This window comes from Nanorana parkeri, unplaced genomic scaffold, assembly GCF_000935625.1.
Source record: "Nanorana parkeri isolate BGI_ZX_2015 unplaced genomic scaffold, ASM93562v1 scaffold182, whole genome shotgun sequence".
NCBI classification, from domain to species: Eukaryota; Metazoa; Chordata; class Amphibia; order Anura; family Dicroglossidae; genus Nanorana; species Nanorana parkeri.
The window spans coordinates 403999-421426 of NW_017306450.1; the positions used below are offsets into that span (position 1 = coordinate 403999).

The 17428-nt window shown below is 41.1% G+C and overlaps 1 protein-coding gene across 1 annotated transcript in view; it reads right to left on the bottom strand.

Moving 5' to 3' along the window:
- Nucleotides 1–3190: 3190 nt before the first annotated feature.
- The window catches only part of MAP7D3 (MAP7 domain containing 3), a 53655-nt gene continuing 39417 nt past the window's right edge, over nucleotides 3191–17428 (bottom strand). The window contains exons 11-21 of the mRNA XM_018555058.1: nucleotides 15453–15601; nucleotides 13697–13830; nucleotides 13303–13550; nucleotides 9957–10092; nucleotides 9680–9860; nucleotides 8185–8289; nucleotides 7294–7347; nucleotides 6464–6521; nucleotides 6147–6336; nucleotides 4342–4634; nucleotides 3191–3703 (exon numbers count right to left, since the gene is read on the bottom strand). Of these exons, the coding sequence (XP_018410560.1) occupies nucleotides 3696–3703; nucleotides 4342–4634; nucleotides 6147–6336; nucleotides 6464–6521; nucleotides 7294–7347; nucleotides 8185–8289; nucleotides 9680–9860; nucleotides 9957–10092; nucleotides 13303–13550; nucleotides 13697–13830; nucleotides 15453–15601 (1556 nt within the window). The 3' untranslated portion in view covers nucleotides 3191–3695. The remainder of the gene's footprint in view (nucleotides 3704–4341; nucleotides 4635–6146; nucleotides 6337–6463; nucleotides 6522–7293; nucleotides 7348–8184; nucleotides 8290–9679; nucleotides 9861–9956; nucleotides 10093–13302; nucleotides 13551–13696; nucleotides 13831–15452; nucleotides 15602–17428) is intronic.

Consider the following 17428-nt stretch of genomic DNA (forward strand, 5'->3'; position numbering starts at 1 on the left):
TTCAGACATAATCGTACCTTGAATCCATCAAATGAGCCAAGACAGGAACTGCAACACTCTCCTACTACCGCCAATAAATACTGCAAATTGCATGCATACGGTCCTGAATGTCTAGCAAATCCTTAACAAGACAAAATGACTGCATATATAATTGGACAAAATAGCCATCAGTGGTAACTGTGATCCTCACATATGGAGCTATTACAGCAAATGTGCTTCACATTAGTCGCACAGAAACCACAGCCTACTGCAGTCAATCAGCTATACATAGCCAAATATTTGAAATGATACAGCCTATTGAAGTACCTCCGGGAGATAACAGAACTGCAGAGGATACCTTCCTTCAATTCTTGGTGAAACAACTGAAAAGGGATTGATAAAGATGACAACACTGAACATGCACGTTTATAACCATTTCTATACTGACAGGTTCCTAACAGTACATGTACGTGAGAGAAATACCGCCATTGCCATTGTTGACCACATCCTGACAACTCTGCAGACTCGTCAGGTGTAATACTTCCTAGGTACACATGGAGGTAGTGTGAAGTCCTTAGCTGCATAGTTGTTCCAGGTCAGTGACCTAAAAGTTTTAGGTGAGAGGATCAGAAATCAGATCAAGCAAACCACAAGCCTTTTTTTTAAATGGAGAGACAGCAATGGCCATGTTCCTGCTTCTTTCACGAGACGTTTCTATGCACGTCCCTGACAGGTATGAGACCTTCCAAAAACAAACTTTTAAACAAAACATATTTGCTGGAGCGGAACACAAAGGAAGCAGTCTTACAATAGTTAAACAATATGTTTATTAGGACATGAACTTATTTTTCATTTGTAAAGTTTATTTAACAGTGCACATATATTTACATAGTAGCTGTAGCTAGGAAATAAACAGGTAACAGTTGCACACAAAATAGAAGCATTTTATGGGTTAGATTGTCTCTGCCAGAATTACAGTGTTCATACAAAAGTACATGTTATTCTGGATTACCTAAGGCACTGCTCTGTCTGAACCATTCTACAAAGCGGAGTCTGATGACGGGTTTCATCTATAAAGAGGAACTTCAAGCTTATACCATGCCAGACATTTCAACCACTAGAAACCATTTATATGTATTACAGTTTCTGTCAGAGCAAGGAATTGCACAAAACGCTGCTGTAAATATAAAAAACATGTTCCAAGTGTACTCCTTTTTGAATGTTTTTAAAATGCTTTTGATCTGTAACGGCTGCCCACACGTAGCTGGACCCGAACAATGTGCAAAAAGCAAAAGTGTGCAGAAACCAATCACAGATCAGCTTCTTTTTAGTCAAAACTTCCTACAAAACAAATACCCCACTTCACTGCAGCCTTTGATAGTTTTATTTTGTAACTAAGCACCTCTGCGTTTAGAACCAAAGTATATTCTGATATGATACAAGTGACACTAGTGATATGACTAGAACCTGAGGGACAGGATTAGCTTCCAAAGCTGCCTAAGGGTCTGTGCGGAGGGCATCAGTTTCAGATGCTTTTGAGATTATTCAGAATTCATTGACAGGCGCATATGACGTGCAGTTCACCTCCTTCTGACCTGCTTCAAGCAGGAATTTCATTACTATTGGCCTGTATGGGAATGCAAAACCCCTCTGACATGAACAGCCCATCCACACAGACCCTAAAGCAGGTGTGATGCCCCCTTCTCACTCCCCTCCACCTCCTATGGTCACAGGCTGCTGAAACACAAGATTTGGAATCCTCTTAGTAAATGGTATAAAGTAATTGCAGTAACTCACATTGGTAGTGAATTAGGGGACAGCAATGAAGAATACTTCCTAAAAAAGCCTCACCTTACACCAATGGAAGAAAAGTCTCCATGAGCTGAAACTCCTTCCATTTACTTATGCAAGGAAAAACATGGCAGCAGCAGTGATGGAACATTCAGCGGGGCGGGAGATAGGGCTGCAACAACTAATCGATGAGAATAGTCGGCAACTATTCTCATCATCGATTAGTTGTTTGGGGAAGGAGAGAGAGATCATTTTCTTTTTAATACAACCAATCAATTAGTTGAAAAATAATCAGGCAACTAATCGATTATAAAAATAATCGTTAGATGCAGCCCTAGCGGGAGAGAATCTCAAGTTTGTCACCCTAAAACCCAAATTCCTCCTCTCTGGGTGGTTGGAGTCTTGCATGTAAGTGCCTTATATATCAATAAATAAATCCTCATTAAGAAACTATTCTATAATGATTAAGGGTTATGTACATACACCAGAGACTTGCTACAATAAACATTGGAAACAATGCACTTAATAGGAACCCTGAAATCTAATTTATCCTGCCAAGCTATGCATGCAATATCTCGGCATTCAAGTTACTATAAACTTCTAAACATAGAATAAGTGGGTTCCTCAGCTCCTGTGTGACTAGAACATTGGACTGCCACTTTCTAAAGGCACCAGATATGCAAAGTTGTTGCCTAAATATACAGGCTGCATCTATAAACCAACTAATGGTTTATCTGCAATCTCATCTGAACCATCAAATGGAAACTTTTTGCTGCATTTAGCCATTTGTGTGGGACGATGAAATAAAATTGCTTAATGCATTCCGACCAATAGGAGGCCTTTTCACTACAAGAACTGCCTTTGCTGCAATCAGATTGTCCCTTTTGTGTTTCTAGAGCAGAAAAGAGAGAAGCTGACTGAAAACTAAGCCAATACAAACAGGACTTTTCTGAAATGTTATGAGACGCCAACACTCACTAAACAGGAGAAATCATCATCTTGCCTATCTGAAATCACCAAATTCTAATAGGAGGCCTGCTTTAAGTCAGCATGTTGTCTGACGTGTACATGCCTACTGCACACAGAGCCCTGGGTACAGGGTGTACAGAGCATAACAAAATTACTGTAAAAACTAGTCTGAGATCCAACAGAAACAACAAAAAAGGTCAAGTAGTTGTCTAATACTGCTGTTTATGTACACAATAAAATAATACTTACATATTCAACTTAAATACATAGATATGAAAAAAAAATTGAAATGTTTAAAAAAAAAATCCTGACAAGAGCAAGCAGTCATGGGACACTGAAAGCAGAACTATTACACATACACACGACGTGCAGACACTCTGGGATGATAGCGGGCAGCCTTTAACGGCTATTGCCCTTTTCTTGAATCCTGACCAATAAAAGGAACATGTCCGCTGTGTGTGGGTAATGGGACATTATTTGCTTAGTATACGGTTTAGTCTTTGTTATATGTGAAACCATTGCAATTAAAAATCAAAAGGGTAATGATGTCATTACTAGCTCCAAAAATGTATGTTACCTTTCTGGTTAAACATCAATGTTGTCAAGTGTGTAAGTGCTTGAAGAGATCAACTATGGACAGTAATCGGCTTGTTAGGACTTCCCAACAGAGTAAACAATGTGAGGGATAACTAGGATGCTCTATGGTTAGATGTAACAGAATAAAGAGTAAACTTCGGAGACCCTGTGTAACTGCTCAACAAAACAGAACGATGAATGACACGGCCAAAATATTCTCCCTGAAGAAATGTCATAACGGTGTCACTTCAGTTCCTTCCACTGCTATAAGATTCCGCAGTCAAGCAACATTTTGACGTAGCAGCTTTTAACGACAAGGCTTCAGCGCTTTATTAAATACTGGAGAGCGAAGTGCAATCAGACGTCCATGGCTGACAGTGTTATATCTCTGGGAAGAGAGAAGACTGTATTAAATCAGCAAAATCATAGAAACACTCCCAGCGTGGGCTCCCTGCGCTTGTCATGCTGTAAACAGCCGGCATTCTGTGACCATAATCCTTCATTCAGAAGAATATGGCTTAGAATTCACTATAAATGAGCATACCCCACCTTCAAAGAAACCTGCTGTTCTGCTGCTAGTCACCTGGTTGTCATACTGATCCTCTGGCTTCAATGCCTTGAATCGGTGACACAAAAAACAGCATGCAGATCGAGATTTCAGACTCCATTTCCTGCTTACTTGTTTTGGATTTGTGACCAAAAGTATTTACGCCAAAGATCAGTTGAACTGGCAGGCAACGAGCAATAAAAGCTTGGGCATTTCTCGACAGGTTTTCTTAAATTCACCCCATGTGTCAGCATACCCGGAAAGGCCAGGACGCATCAGTTTATGGACAATTACCCCAAAACATTTTGCATGCTAATATATTTTATGCATTGAAAGTATGAAAGTATATGTCATTATTTTGTATTATACAACTGTATAGTTTTGTTTATATTTAGTCACATTAACACATCAAACTGTCCAGCAAACACGATGGAGAAGTACTTGAGGACTGGAAATAAAGACTTTCATAGCATGCATACCTGCCGCAGTCTCAATAGCCAAGGACAGAGAATTCATGGGTCCCTCTTCAAAAGCCAACTTTGGGGGAACTGTAGCAGCTTCTATGAGGTCCTGATTGCAGCCATCAGTAGTGTTGGACTCAGACAAGCTGCTACTCTTGGAATGAATTTCCAGATCAATTATTTCCTCAAACGTCCATGAGCTGGGCTTCCCATATATATTGGTTATATGTTCATCTCTTATGGCATCCTCACGGAGATCTAGGCTCAGATTATCAGTGTCATTTGCCACCTGACTAGAGAAAGAAAATGGAATATGTGTATTAGAAGTGTAAAGAAAACAGGCCAATGCTATGCTGAGGGCAAATATCAAGGCAGGGATTCATAAGAGTTGCCCAGATCTAATACTGCAGCCCTGTACATAAAACAATTGTTCTACAACTTCAATTACACACTTTGAGGAAAACGTTTGTAAAGCCCAAAACTGAAAAAGGGTTTAGCCTGCATGGATTTTTAAAGCACTTGTCATACAACATATGTAGGCTGTAATTGGAAAATTCTGCATTTGAAAATGCCAGTCGCCATTCCATTCCAGTTTGTAGCAATTTCAAAAGAAGGTTAGCAATGGCAGCCGACATATTTCTCTCACTCACAGATTTCCTTTATATATTATCATTATTTGTAGTCAGCTCATTCACACACTTGCATGGACAAGGCAGTTTAGTGCTGATCTTGTATCTTACAGCATCACATGTACAAGATGTTTTTATTTCTTCTTCATAGCCTAAGGCAGTGCAATGTGAATGGTCCACATCCTTAAGTTCGGTGCACTCCAAGGGAATAAACAGCTCTAGTCAGGTTTAACTTGATACCATGTCGAGATATTCTTATGCACATTATATGTATTCACAGGAGAGAAACATGTCATTAACTAGCCAGGTACAATGAGGCCACCAGTCCACCCAAATGAGTTGCCATACCTCCCTCTCCTAGTGTGTATTATGGTTTTATAGCAATCCCTGTGTGTTGCTGCATTGTCAAATATGGAGAGTAGGAAGACTACAGAAACAGAAAAGCCCACTGAGAAATGTACGGTGCCTAGGAGCAAGCTCAACCTGACTGAAGCCTCTACCCTCTTACGTTTGCACTATCATAAAGGCTCTTTTGGTTGGGATAGTAGTGCCCTAATCCCATGCAGTAAAAGGACACCTACCTGTCCTGCATGACAATATCTGCTTTCATTCAGGCCTGGAATATAGTTCATCTGTTGTGCTCGGCCGCTAAGCACAGGTATTATTGTTTAATCCTATCACCCCTGGTTGTGAAAATATCCCTAATACAACATGTGTCAGATGCCTCCTCACCCCAGGCATGATCTACTCTACTTAATACACAAAGCACTAATGCAGTAGTTGAACACAATAACTGCACATGAAAAGGCCTTCTATTTTAAAGAAAATAGTGGGCATAACATGCTGAAAACATTGACCAGACATAAAATGAACCAGGCCTAAAAAGTGTCTAAAGTATCAATACTGCAGACACCTACTGACCATTGAGGTTCTGGCATTTGACAGCTGAATGACACGTGCAGAGCTTAGTGGTGACTTAAACAGAAGTTGAAGGCTTGCGCAAAAAGTGGGCCTGAAATTCTAAGGGGTTCTACAGAACACAGGAAACTATTCAAGGGACTACCAAGTTCTTGTAGGCACCACAAGATTGTAGCAGTACTGTCACCTTACCTGAGGCCATGACATGTTCAATTTAATAAGCAATAATTAAAAAAGGTACCATGTCTAGCTTCCACTTACATAAAACCTTCTGTGGGTGTTGCATCTGAAAAGTGTCCATTAACTTTCTGATCAATGCCTGGCTTATCCCCGTTCATAAATAATTCATTCCTCTCCTCCACTGCTGCATCCTGAGACAAAATATCTGGGGAGGATGAAGTTGGTGTTACTACTTCTTCCTCCAGACCATCTGCATCATCACATGAATCCATGCCATTATCGCTCTCTGAAACACACAGCAAGGATAATGATCACACTGTCTATGACACACACACATACATATACACACACACACATATATATATATTGCACACATGTATATATATTACACACATGGGCGAAGCAATGCCTACCATGCATGTTTCTATCCAGGCTGAAATTTTCTTCATCCTCCTCTGACCTTTCTTCATTCTTCAGAACACAAAACAATCATGTTAAGAACATTAACAAGATAAAGTACTGCTCTTGCCCCTAACAACTTGTCAGACAGCTAGAACTGCTCTAGGGTAGGTAAGAAAATGGAAGGCAGCATTTGCTGCAGACATCAGCTTCAGGTCGCCTTATTTTTAGAACATGTACACGAGCCTTAAAGCACAGCACTAGCCGAAAGTTTTTTAAATTTTGGACAGAGTATGAAAAGGAATCTAATCAGTCAATACTCCTATTTTACAGATTTACCATTTATTCTCCTATGACAGAAGTGGGGGAAAGCCTGAAGGACAGAGTGAACCAAAATCTTTAGCACAGTAGACAAAAGTTTATAATTTCATGTCCAGATGACGGCCATTTCCCCCCTAAATTCTTCCTGGTCACTATAGGACAGAAAGTGACGTGAATATCTATAGACAGTAGTTGAAGCCTGACATATTTTAGCTTTCCCAACTCTATCCTAAACTAGAACAAATGCTTTGAATGGAGCTGGCTTTTAATAAAGTTCTATGAATTACCAGAGGGCATCAGAAATCAATTGTTAACTGGCAGCTTCATGTGGAAGATTGTTTTTGACACGTGGCTAAAAGAGGAAGGAGATAGTTTGGTGGTAGATATCCACACATACTTATATGGGAAGATGGGACTCGAAGTGTTGTTTACATATATTCCATTTCCTACTGCAAACAGTTACAGTAAAATGGTCAACACAATTCCCTGAGACAGTTTAAATAGTAAAAATAAACATGACTACCTTGGCATCTGCCAGGTCTGTCTTTCGGGTTCTCTTCATTATCTCTTCAATTCTCTACAATAAAAGGACATCAGTTCACATTTAGTAACATTAAATAGTATTCCTGCAAATGCTGCTTACAAATTGACCACAAGTCATAGCGAAGTAGAACTGAAATACAAACAAAAAAAGCCATAAACCAATAAGTCCTTCCTGCAATGTATGTGTTGGCAATGGTGGAGTGATGGTGAGGACAGGCACACACATTCAGCATGGCTACCATTGACACCCAATGATCTTCAGGCAGGTTGGTCACAGACAGCAAATTATATGTTAGATCATCATCATCTCTGTATTTCCAGCCAACCCAACTACAGAAAGAGCTACACATGTGTTATTAGGTTCTAGAACAAGCAGCTGTAATTCATGGTTGATAAATGCAGAAAAAAACCAATTTGTACAATCCAGCACTACATCTACGCATTTTTAGAAAAGACTTTCAAGTGAATTCCTAGCTGAACAGGGAACAACCCCCTTTTGCTTTAGGCACATTTACCCATACCCATGTAAAAATAACATTAACAATACAATTCATAATAATACATCAAGAAAAGAAAACAAACCTATTCCTGATAATGGGCCAGTAAAATAGAAAAATATGGCAGAAAAGTCCAACAAATACAATTTGGTTGAATCATTTATAAATGGGTAGTATTGCCTCAGTCCATATAGAACAGATCAGATAGCCCTATAGTGCCCAGAGTGGATATGAAACACAGCAATGACAACATGTGGAACTAAAGAGATTGCTAGATGTCCTTCCCCAGTGATCTGCGGGCTTAAGCAATGTCCAAAGCAGTTTAAATACAGTGCAGATAGCTCATCACAGTTCGCTTCAAGAGATTCTTTTACCTTTTTCCTTTCAAGTCTTTCCTGCATATTTTGCCGCATGATTTTTTCTCTTTCTTGCCTTTGTTTTTCCGCATCCTCAAAAGCTCTGGCTTCAGCCTCTTCTTTCTTTAACCCAAAAGAAAAATATTGTCACAATGTACACAATACAACCAAGTATTAATCGTCTCAACATAGTCCTGTCCAAAAGGTAAAATAAGGCCGCAGAGCAACATATATGGTACGATTATGGGCGAGTTTGTAATGTACTTGAAGATGTACAGCATCTATGTTCCCAGCAACCATGTTAAACAGAAAAATATGGTAAAATATTGTTTTCTAAATAAGCTTATCAATATTCCTCTGTATACTTATAAGTAAAAAGTGTCTAAATACAATTTTTCTTAATTCTGGATGGAGTAGGAAAGATCAGCACCTCTCAGTTTTTTTCTGATGTCTTCTCCTGATGGATAGAATCATGCCACCAGGACAGGAAGTGAGGGGAGCCCCACATTTAATCCAAATCTTGCCAACTCAACCTCCGAAACATTTCCCAAATCCGTCCCTTTTTAACAAATGACACCGCAAAGCTTCTAATTCACTCCCTTGTAATATCGCGCCTCGACTACTGTAATTCCCTCCTTGTTGGCCTACCACTAAGCAGGCTATCCCCCCTTCAGTCTACCATAAACCCTGCTGCCAGACCCATCCACCTTACCAACCAACCAGCCACCCCCCTCTGCCAATCGCTCCACTGGCACCCACTTGCACAACGTATAAAATTCAAAATACTGATAACCTACAAAGCCATCTACAACTCTGCCCCAACCTACATCACCCACCTCATCTCAAAATTTCATCCAAACCGCCCCTTCGCTCCTCCCAAGACCTGCTCTCCAGCTCTCGTCTTCAATGTGACATAAATGGCCAAAAAGACCTTGACAAGGGTTTTAACTAGAGGTGCACCAAAATGGAAATTTTAGAAACAAAACCGAAAATGTTTTTTAATTTTTCAAATATTTTACACAGCTTCCTGGTAGTCCCCCAACCTGATTGATGGCAGATCTAAGAGTGTGGCTGCACAAAGCAGGTTTATTTTGCCCCACAGCAATGATCTCAGACATGCCACTGATAGGAGCTGTGCATCCGCATCTATGACACGTGGACACATAGTGTAAGTGGTTTGCACAGGTATTCAAGATGTGCACAAATTTCAATAATGTGAGTTTTAAAAGGCATATTAGAACTAAAACACAGAGCCAGAAAATGTATTTATTTTTGGTAAATCCTTAATACGTATTGCACCAAAACAATTCCAAAAAACAGCACATATGATGCTTATGACAGTTTGTAGAGCAGTAAGCTTTAGCCATAAAGCATGCGGCACATCAACCAGGATTCCATAACCTTTACAAACCCCTAACCAGCCTGCCAGTTATGTACCAGGTAAACAGCAGGTGTGATAATAATGGCCAACTATCTATACCAATGTTACAGCTCTACAAAAGATGTCACATACCTGCTGCTGAAGCTCTTCTAATCTGTCCTGCTCTTCCAGCTCTCTTTGGAGTTTTTCTACTTCAGCTTTTCTTTCTTCTTCCTCCCTCTCCAGTTTTTGTTTTTCTTCTAGTAATTTTGCCTCCTCTTTCTGTCTCTGTCTATCCTCTTCGGCTTTGCGAGCCATTTCCTCTTGCATTATCCTATAAAACAATAGCCATTTGAAATAGCCCAGTAATCAAGCAATGACAGGAAAAGGCTGAGGAAAAAAAAGAAAGAAAGAAGAAGTGTACACTAACTTTTCTTCCTGTTGTCTCTGTATCCGTTCTTTCTCCTCCCGTTCTCGTTGCTCTCGAGCAAAACGCCGATTTTCAGCCAGGATTTTTGCAGCCTCCTCAGCTGTAGTACTCCCTGATACAGACTTATTACTGGATTCTAGCAGAAATTACAGAATAGTTCTCCAGGTGTAAATAGATCATCAGCATATGTATATGATGTAACTACAAATTGTATCATTATACTTAAAAAGGTTAAAAACAGAAGCAAAAAAAATTAAAGTGTATCTAAACCCCCCAAAAATTAACATATTGCATCTTATCAATTCTTAGATGTGGTGGCTGCATTAGTTTTCATTTTGAGGCTTTTTTTTAACCTAGTGATCCAGCCAGTAAGTCCGTTATTTTTCAGCTTTCATTTAACAGACCAAGCTGTCCAGCAAAAGTGGCAGATAATGGGCTGAGCTAAAACATTTAACCTTGACAGGGGTGCTTACAATGGACAGCTTTTATCCATTCCTGTAAAGCCTTCATCCCAAAAGGAAAAAATGATGTTGCTGTAACTACTTAAAGGGTTAGCTGGAGTTTGCATTTTAATTTGCTAGTCAATTCCATCTAAATTTGCTAGTGCATCGAAGACTACTCTCTCTTCACAGGGTGCTGCTGTCCAAGGGGGGCTCCAAGACAGGAAATGTGTTACGAAATATGACATTTTTGAGTTTAGATACGCTTTAAATTACCCTAAGTACAACTGCGGCAAGTTATAAAAAAAAAAGAGTTATTCGTTCTGCCAGTTTATTGCTGGCTGTGACCGCAATGGGGTGATTTTTTTCCATCACTTCCTGTGAGGTGAGAGAAAATGCCTCATTACATTACACAGTTGTCACTGGAAAAAGAGTCTCCTTTGGAAGATCACCCCTCTGTTCCATGTAAGGTGGGGACTCACACCTCTATGTGCGTATTCAACACACTGAAATTGTCACCAATAGAGACACCCAAGAGTGGACATGTACTTTTTCAGCAAACCCATGTTGCCCAGATGTGAACTAGCACTTTAAACCAATTGCTAACCTGCGTGTCTGACTATATACATTAAAAAGGTGGGAATGGGCCCTAAAATGTTGGATTTCTCATCACTTTCTGCCCCGTTAACAATGGTCACCCAGACAAATAGAGGGATAAATCTTTCCAGCAGGGATACAGACAACAACAAACTGACAATTCTTGAGGTGCCCATACACCTTACAATTATCTGCAGATTTTCTGTGGTCAGATGGAAAAAGTGTAACAGATTGGCCCAGGTGGAGATTACTCCATCCACACAGTGAAGTGTAGATGGAGGAATCTGTTGCACCTTTTCCATCTGACCACAGAAAATCTGCAGATAATTGTAAGGTGTATGGCCAGCTTTACTCTCAACTACGTTATCCAACTAAAAAACTGTCCTGGCTATTGTAGACTAAACTATTTGGCCAAACGCATAACATATATGATCAATTTGGTAACATTTCTTAACCCTTTCGCTGCCAAGGACGTACGTCGTACGGAGCTACAAAAGTGCTTCCAGCTGGCCAGCTCAGTACGTCATACGGACCTGGCATTTACAGTTCTACTATAAGCTGATGGTCGCTTTAGCGACCATCAGCTTATAGTAGAACTGTTCAGCAGACTGTCCCCTTTAAATTAAATAGCAACTTATCATGGTACCAAGACCAACAGAATGTGGAATAATTTGCTAAATAATCCTATGAACATAGCAAACTGATGATTGAAAAAGAGTAAACACAGTTGATTGATAATAAATGGCTTCAGCCAAAAACTACCCATGAGTGACAGAAAGGTTTTCGTGTTATTATTCATATTCTCTGAAAAATGGCCAGGAAATCATAAATTCTGCCAGGGTATGTAAACTTATGCGCACAACTGTATTTCTCAGCATTGAGGACACCATTGATCCTGACCAAATGTCCAAGCCCATTGGCAGAAATGTAACCCCAGAGTTGCAAGGAAACTCCACCATGCTTCACTGTTGCTGCAGACACGCATTGTACCACTCTCCAGCTCTTAGGCGAACAAACTGCCTCCTGCTACAGCCAAATATTTAAAATTTGGACATCAGTCCAGAGCACAGTTCCTTCAAAAACTGTGTGTAAGTGTAACTAGAAGAATTGATGCTGTTTTGAAGGCAAAGGGTGGTCCACCCCAAATATTGATTTGTTTCTGATTTCTCTTCTGCTCATTTACTTTCCATTTTAATTGATAAAAATAAATTAACACTTATTTCTGAAAGCATTCTTACTTCACAGCATTTTTTCACAATTGCCTAAAGCTTTTGCACACTAGTGTGTGTGTATATATACAGTATCTCACAGAAGTGAGTACACCACTCACATTTTTGTAAATATTGTATTATATCATTTCATGTGACAACACAGAAGAAATTACACTTTGCTACAATGTAAAGTAGTGAGTGTACATCAGTGTACATTTGCTGTCCCCTCAAAGTAACTCAACACAGCCATGAATGTCTAAACCGCTGGCAACAAACGTGAGTACACCCCTAAGTGAAAATTTCCAAATTGGGCCCAAACTGTCAATATTTTGTGTGGCCACCATTATTTTCCAGCACTGCCTTAACCCTCTTGGGCATGGAGTTCACCAGAGCTTCAGAGGTTGCCACTGGAGTCCTCTTCCACTCCTCCATGACGACATCACGGAGCTGGTGGATGTTAGAGACCTTGCGCTCCTCCACCTTCCGTTTGAGGATGCCCCACAGATGCTCAATAGGGTTTAGGTCTGGAGACATGCTTGGCCGGTCCATCACCTTTACCCTCAGCTTCTTTAACAAGGCAGTGGTTGTCTTGGAGGTGTTTGAGGTCGTTATCATGTTGGAATACTGCCCTGCGGCCCAGTCTCCGAAGGGAGGGGGGATCATGCTCTGCTTCAGTATGTCACAGTACATGTTGGAATTCATGGTTCCCTCAATGAACCGTAGCTCCCCAGTACCGGCAGCACTCATGCAACCCCAGACCATGGCACTCCAACCACCATACTTGCTTGACTGTAGGCAAGACACACTCGTCTTTGCACTCCTCACCTGGTTGCCGCCACACACGCTTGACAACATCTGAACCAAATAAGTTTATCTTGGTCTCATCAGACCACAGGACAGGGTTCCAGTAATCCATGTCCTTAGTCTGCTTGTCTTCAGCAAACTGTTTGCAGGCTTTCTTGTGCAACATTCCTTTTTTTACCACTAATAAATTATTATATCAACTGCGTTATGTCTTACAAAGCATGATTCACAAACCGCTTATAGCCAGAAAGATACCACATATCAGCAGACACACAGAACACATTCAGAAATTACCATCTTTGGTCTTTGTAGTGGTTGCCTCCTTCTCTGAGGCCTGTACATTTTTTGGCTCTGAGCTGCTTCCTTCTGCAGATTTCTCCTTTGGTTTGGCTTCTGAATCAGCAAGCTTTTTGGTAGAATTTAAGACAGCTGGTGTTAGAGAGGGACGCTGGATGGGAACTGGCTTGTGGGTCACTGTGGGAGAAGGAGGTCTCTGCTTCAATAAACTTGGAGATGGAGGACGGTTCTTTTGTGTATGCGAGCTACTGGTCCTTCTGAAATGTCAAGAAAGAAATGGGAACAAATAATGGAATGTTGAATATACCAAATTAACCACATACATTCAACAGAATACAATAATGTAGCCATAAGGGCTCTTCTAAGAATAAATGCACAATAAACCACTTACTTTTCAAGTGTTGGTGAGGGAGCTCGCTTTCCAGTACTAGCTGGAGAAGGAGATCGTCTATTCAGTGTCACATTCGGAGGAGATGGAGGGCGCTTCCCAGCCGAAGGAGTTGATGATTTTTCATGCTCTGGTTTCTGATGAACATATTAGCAGCTTGTATATAATACTGTACAAATCAGGTGCAATTCTGTCACGTTACTTGTGATAATAGGTAACATATGCTAAAACACTCTTCTCAAGGATTACAATATTGTCAACTGCTACATTTCATCTCTATTATTAAACAGCTCTGAGCTGTAACTACAGAATATACCCCACAGTTCCATGCTAGAAGTGACATATCAGAGGTGTAACTTTATGTGGTAACACAATTATGAAGGGTCACATAGGTTACGGGCCATTCTGACTGATTCTATGCAACTTTCATAATATAGAGGTTTAAGTGTAGAACATGTGTATACCTTCAAGAATGAATCAGTTGGTAACACGACAACCTTGCAAGGAAAGGGCCAGCGAGAATTTAGGATTGAACATAATAATAAATGTAAAGTTCCATATGTCATTAACAGAAATATATAGCAGGTATCAATATTCCAGGGGATCTGGCCGAGAAGATAGTGGGCAAAATATATTTCATAGATCTAATAGTACACAAATATGGTCAAGTCTGAAAGATGTAGAATGATCAAGCAGGGAAAGTGGATGGCATAAGTGATCGCACCATGCCTGCGGACACTTACAAATTCAGTCATTGCATGTCAGAAGTTTACAATTCTGGTCACTAGATAGACGAGCCATTGGGTTTATTTTTACCCTAGGACTGAAATGAGCAGATTTGACAGAAAATAGTGTAATGTATTGTGATTTCCAGACTGTGTACGGGCACCAAAAAAAAAAACCTGTGACCATTAAAACACACAAAACAAATTCAAACAGTGTAGCTGGCAGCCTGCATTGTGCATTCTCATTGGCTGCAGTGGCCCCAGGGCCCATAAAACTGGGGTGCAACCAGCTGTGGTGTGTGTGGCAGTGGCCCCTGCTTACCCCATACTTGTTTAATGAGACCATCCATGAGGCCAGGTTCACACTTGGGCGATCTGTGACCGTGCGGCATCGTGCACGAAAGCACGAGGATGGCCACGTGGTCACGGAATTACACACCACTGCTGATGGCGCTGGCGATGCCATTATTTTCTAATGGCACCCAGTCGTGCCAGGCAGATACATGTACCTTTTTTCACCGATTGCTACGAAGATGTAACCCCATTGAAATCAATTGGGCCACGCGGCAACCACTGTGTGCAATCGCACACTATCGCGCGGTACCAGGATTGCCCCAAGTCTTCACCAGCACTCAGTTATGGGCCAAGGTGGTTGGCATTTGGTTACAGAGTACTCTAGTTTCCTTACGCTCAGGAAAGCCCCACATTGAAAAGCACATGCAGAATGGCAACTATAAAATGTAAATTTATGTTTTTTTTGTTTGATATTGCCACAGATTTACTTTAATGAGTAAAACCACTCACCTGCCACCTCAGCAGCATGTCAAGATAACCTTTGTGCTGACCAATGGCACCACCCAACACTTAATGGAGTCTCCATATTTTTTGAGAAGCTGGCCGGAAACTGAACCCACCATTATCACCCCAAAATAAAGTAAACCGTTTCATCATGTCATTTGTCAGTTTGAAAACACAGTTGCCACCACTCAAAGAGTATGAAGCCTTATTGTTGAACTAAAAAGCTCCTTCTGTACCTGGCTAGATTCCGAGGAGCTGGCACCGGTGGTTGTACTTTGAGGGGACTTCAGTCTGTCAATGCTGCGGCTACGCATAGGACCTTTAGAGACGGAAGGTGGGGTATTGATGGTAGTGGCTGAAGCTGAACGAGGACAGAGGTGAGATTCTATAAAGTTAAGAATTTGACAGGACAAAACAGAGAGCCAAGTGCAGAGCATAACAGAGGAAAAAGGAGAGAAAGAGAGATTGTGTGTTAGAAACGGCAAAGGTGGCTAACCACAGAGGTGTGCAATGCAGCAGCTCATACAAAACACCATCACCACACGTTTAGTGTACACAAGCAACAGTACCAGGAAGAAAGACCCCTTTAGAAAATGAACACCAACATGGCTGGGTCTGTTTACTAAGCTCTTTTACAGTGAGGTCTGTCAAAGGATGTATGCTTATAAAACATAACATGCTGCACCTAACTGGATATCATGAATATCACACTTTCTCAGAAATGCATACTAAACCTGTTCGCAGATTTGTCTTCTTTTAAGATCTTAATGCACTCTTTGAAATTTTCAATATTAAACAGAAATAGCAGGCATCAGTCTTGGCTGAGTTGGGCTGATAGTGTCCATTTCAGGAATGACTCCTATATACCTCAGTCTAAATTCCCACTTCCCTCCTCACAATGTTATCTCATCTTTCCTATAAGCCACAAACTCTTATGTCCAGGCACATACATTTTTATTTCAATTTATTACTCGACAGCCACACAAAGCATATGAATCCACTTTGTGTGCACCAAATGCCTTTGCAAGCCCAGACATTACCTTGTAAATGCAGCAGTCACTGTACAGAGAGCAGAGCTGTGGGTGGAATCCAGTAAGTCCACCCAATACAGGCTGTCTGCAGAAAACTACAGGAGGGGGGCAGATACAAGACCAATAACCCTGTGCAAGGACAGAGCACAGCAATGAATGGTCTTTATTACGGGAAACTCCTGCACAGAGGCACTTCTTCTGGATTATTGCACAAAATAGGAAGAAATTAACACCACTCTTGTGTATTAGTTAATATATTTTTATCACAGCGTTCACATTTAGACTAACTCCAGCAAAAATGTTTCTTCTAGTTTTAGATAGCATGTTGGAGGAGTTAAAACCTGGGAACAGAAAGGGAGGGAATCCCTCCTTAACAGGGACAAGGACTGTAAGGAAAACCAGACGGTTTTGGCATTGTTCTACGAAAGGACACCTGTGCCGAGAGAAACCTTCATCTTCAGAAAATGGTCCTCTCCTGGCTGTCGAGATATTCTAATGTCTCCAGCTCTTTCTAAATTCACTGACCTAGAACAAACATGGTTATCAGGCATTCTCGATTTAGTAGGAGTTGATTTGCTGCATGCTTCTTTCAGGTCGGTTGAGCATGGTTTGAAGGCAAGAACTAAGGATTAAATCCTTGTAATTAGCATTTGTATTAAGGTGGTCAGCAATGGCTGTCTCCAGGTTTCTCTCAGCACAGAGCCTCTTCACTCCTCTATCTGATATCAGGCAGAGAAGTGAAACAAGTAGCTTTGGTAACAGAGTTGATAAAATATTAGGGACGCACAGTTATATTGTCCGCCGAAACATTTTTCGGCCGAGAGTGGCACTTTTGGCTAAATGCAGAAAGTGCAATTTTTCTGCCGATATACCGGCGCATCCCTGCTTTTTCTCCTCCCTGCTGGGCGCTGCTCTGTGTCCCAGCAGGGAGGAGGGAAACTGTCACTGGCGGCCGAGGAGACTGCTGTGAGCGGCCGGCGTCTCTCCTCCCCGCTCAGCCTCCTTTGACAGATCAGCAGAGTGGTGAGTGGGCGGAGACAGCCGACGCTGTCACAGGAGGTTGAGCAAACAGAGCTCAGCCTCCTGTGACAGCGCGTCAGGAAGGAGAGCGATACAAGCAGTGAGTTATCGCTGACTGTTTGGAAATAATTGAGGACAGAGTATGGTTACAATATCCTCAA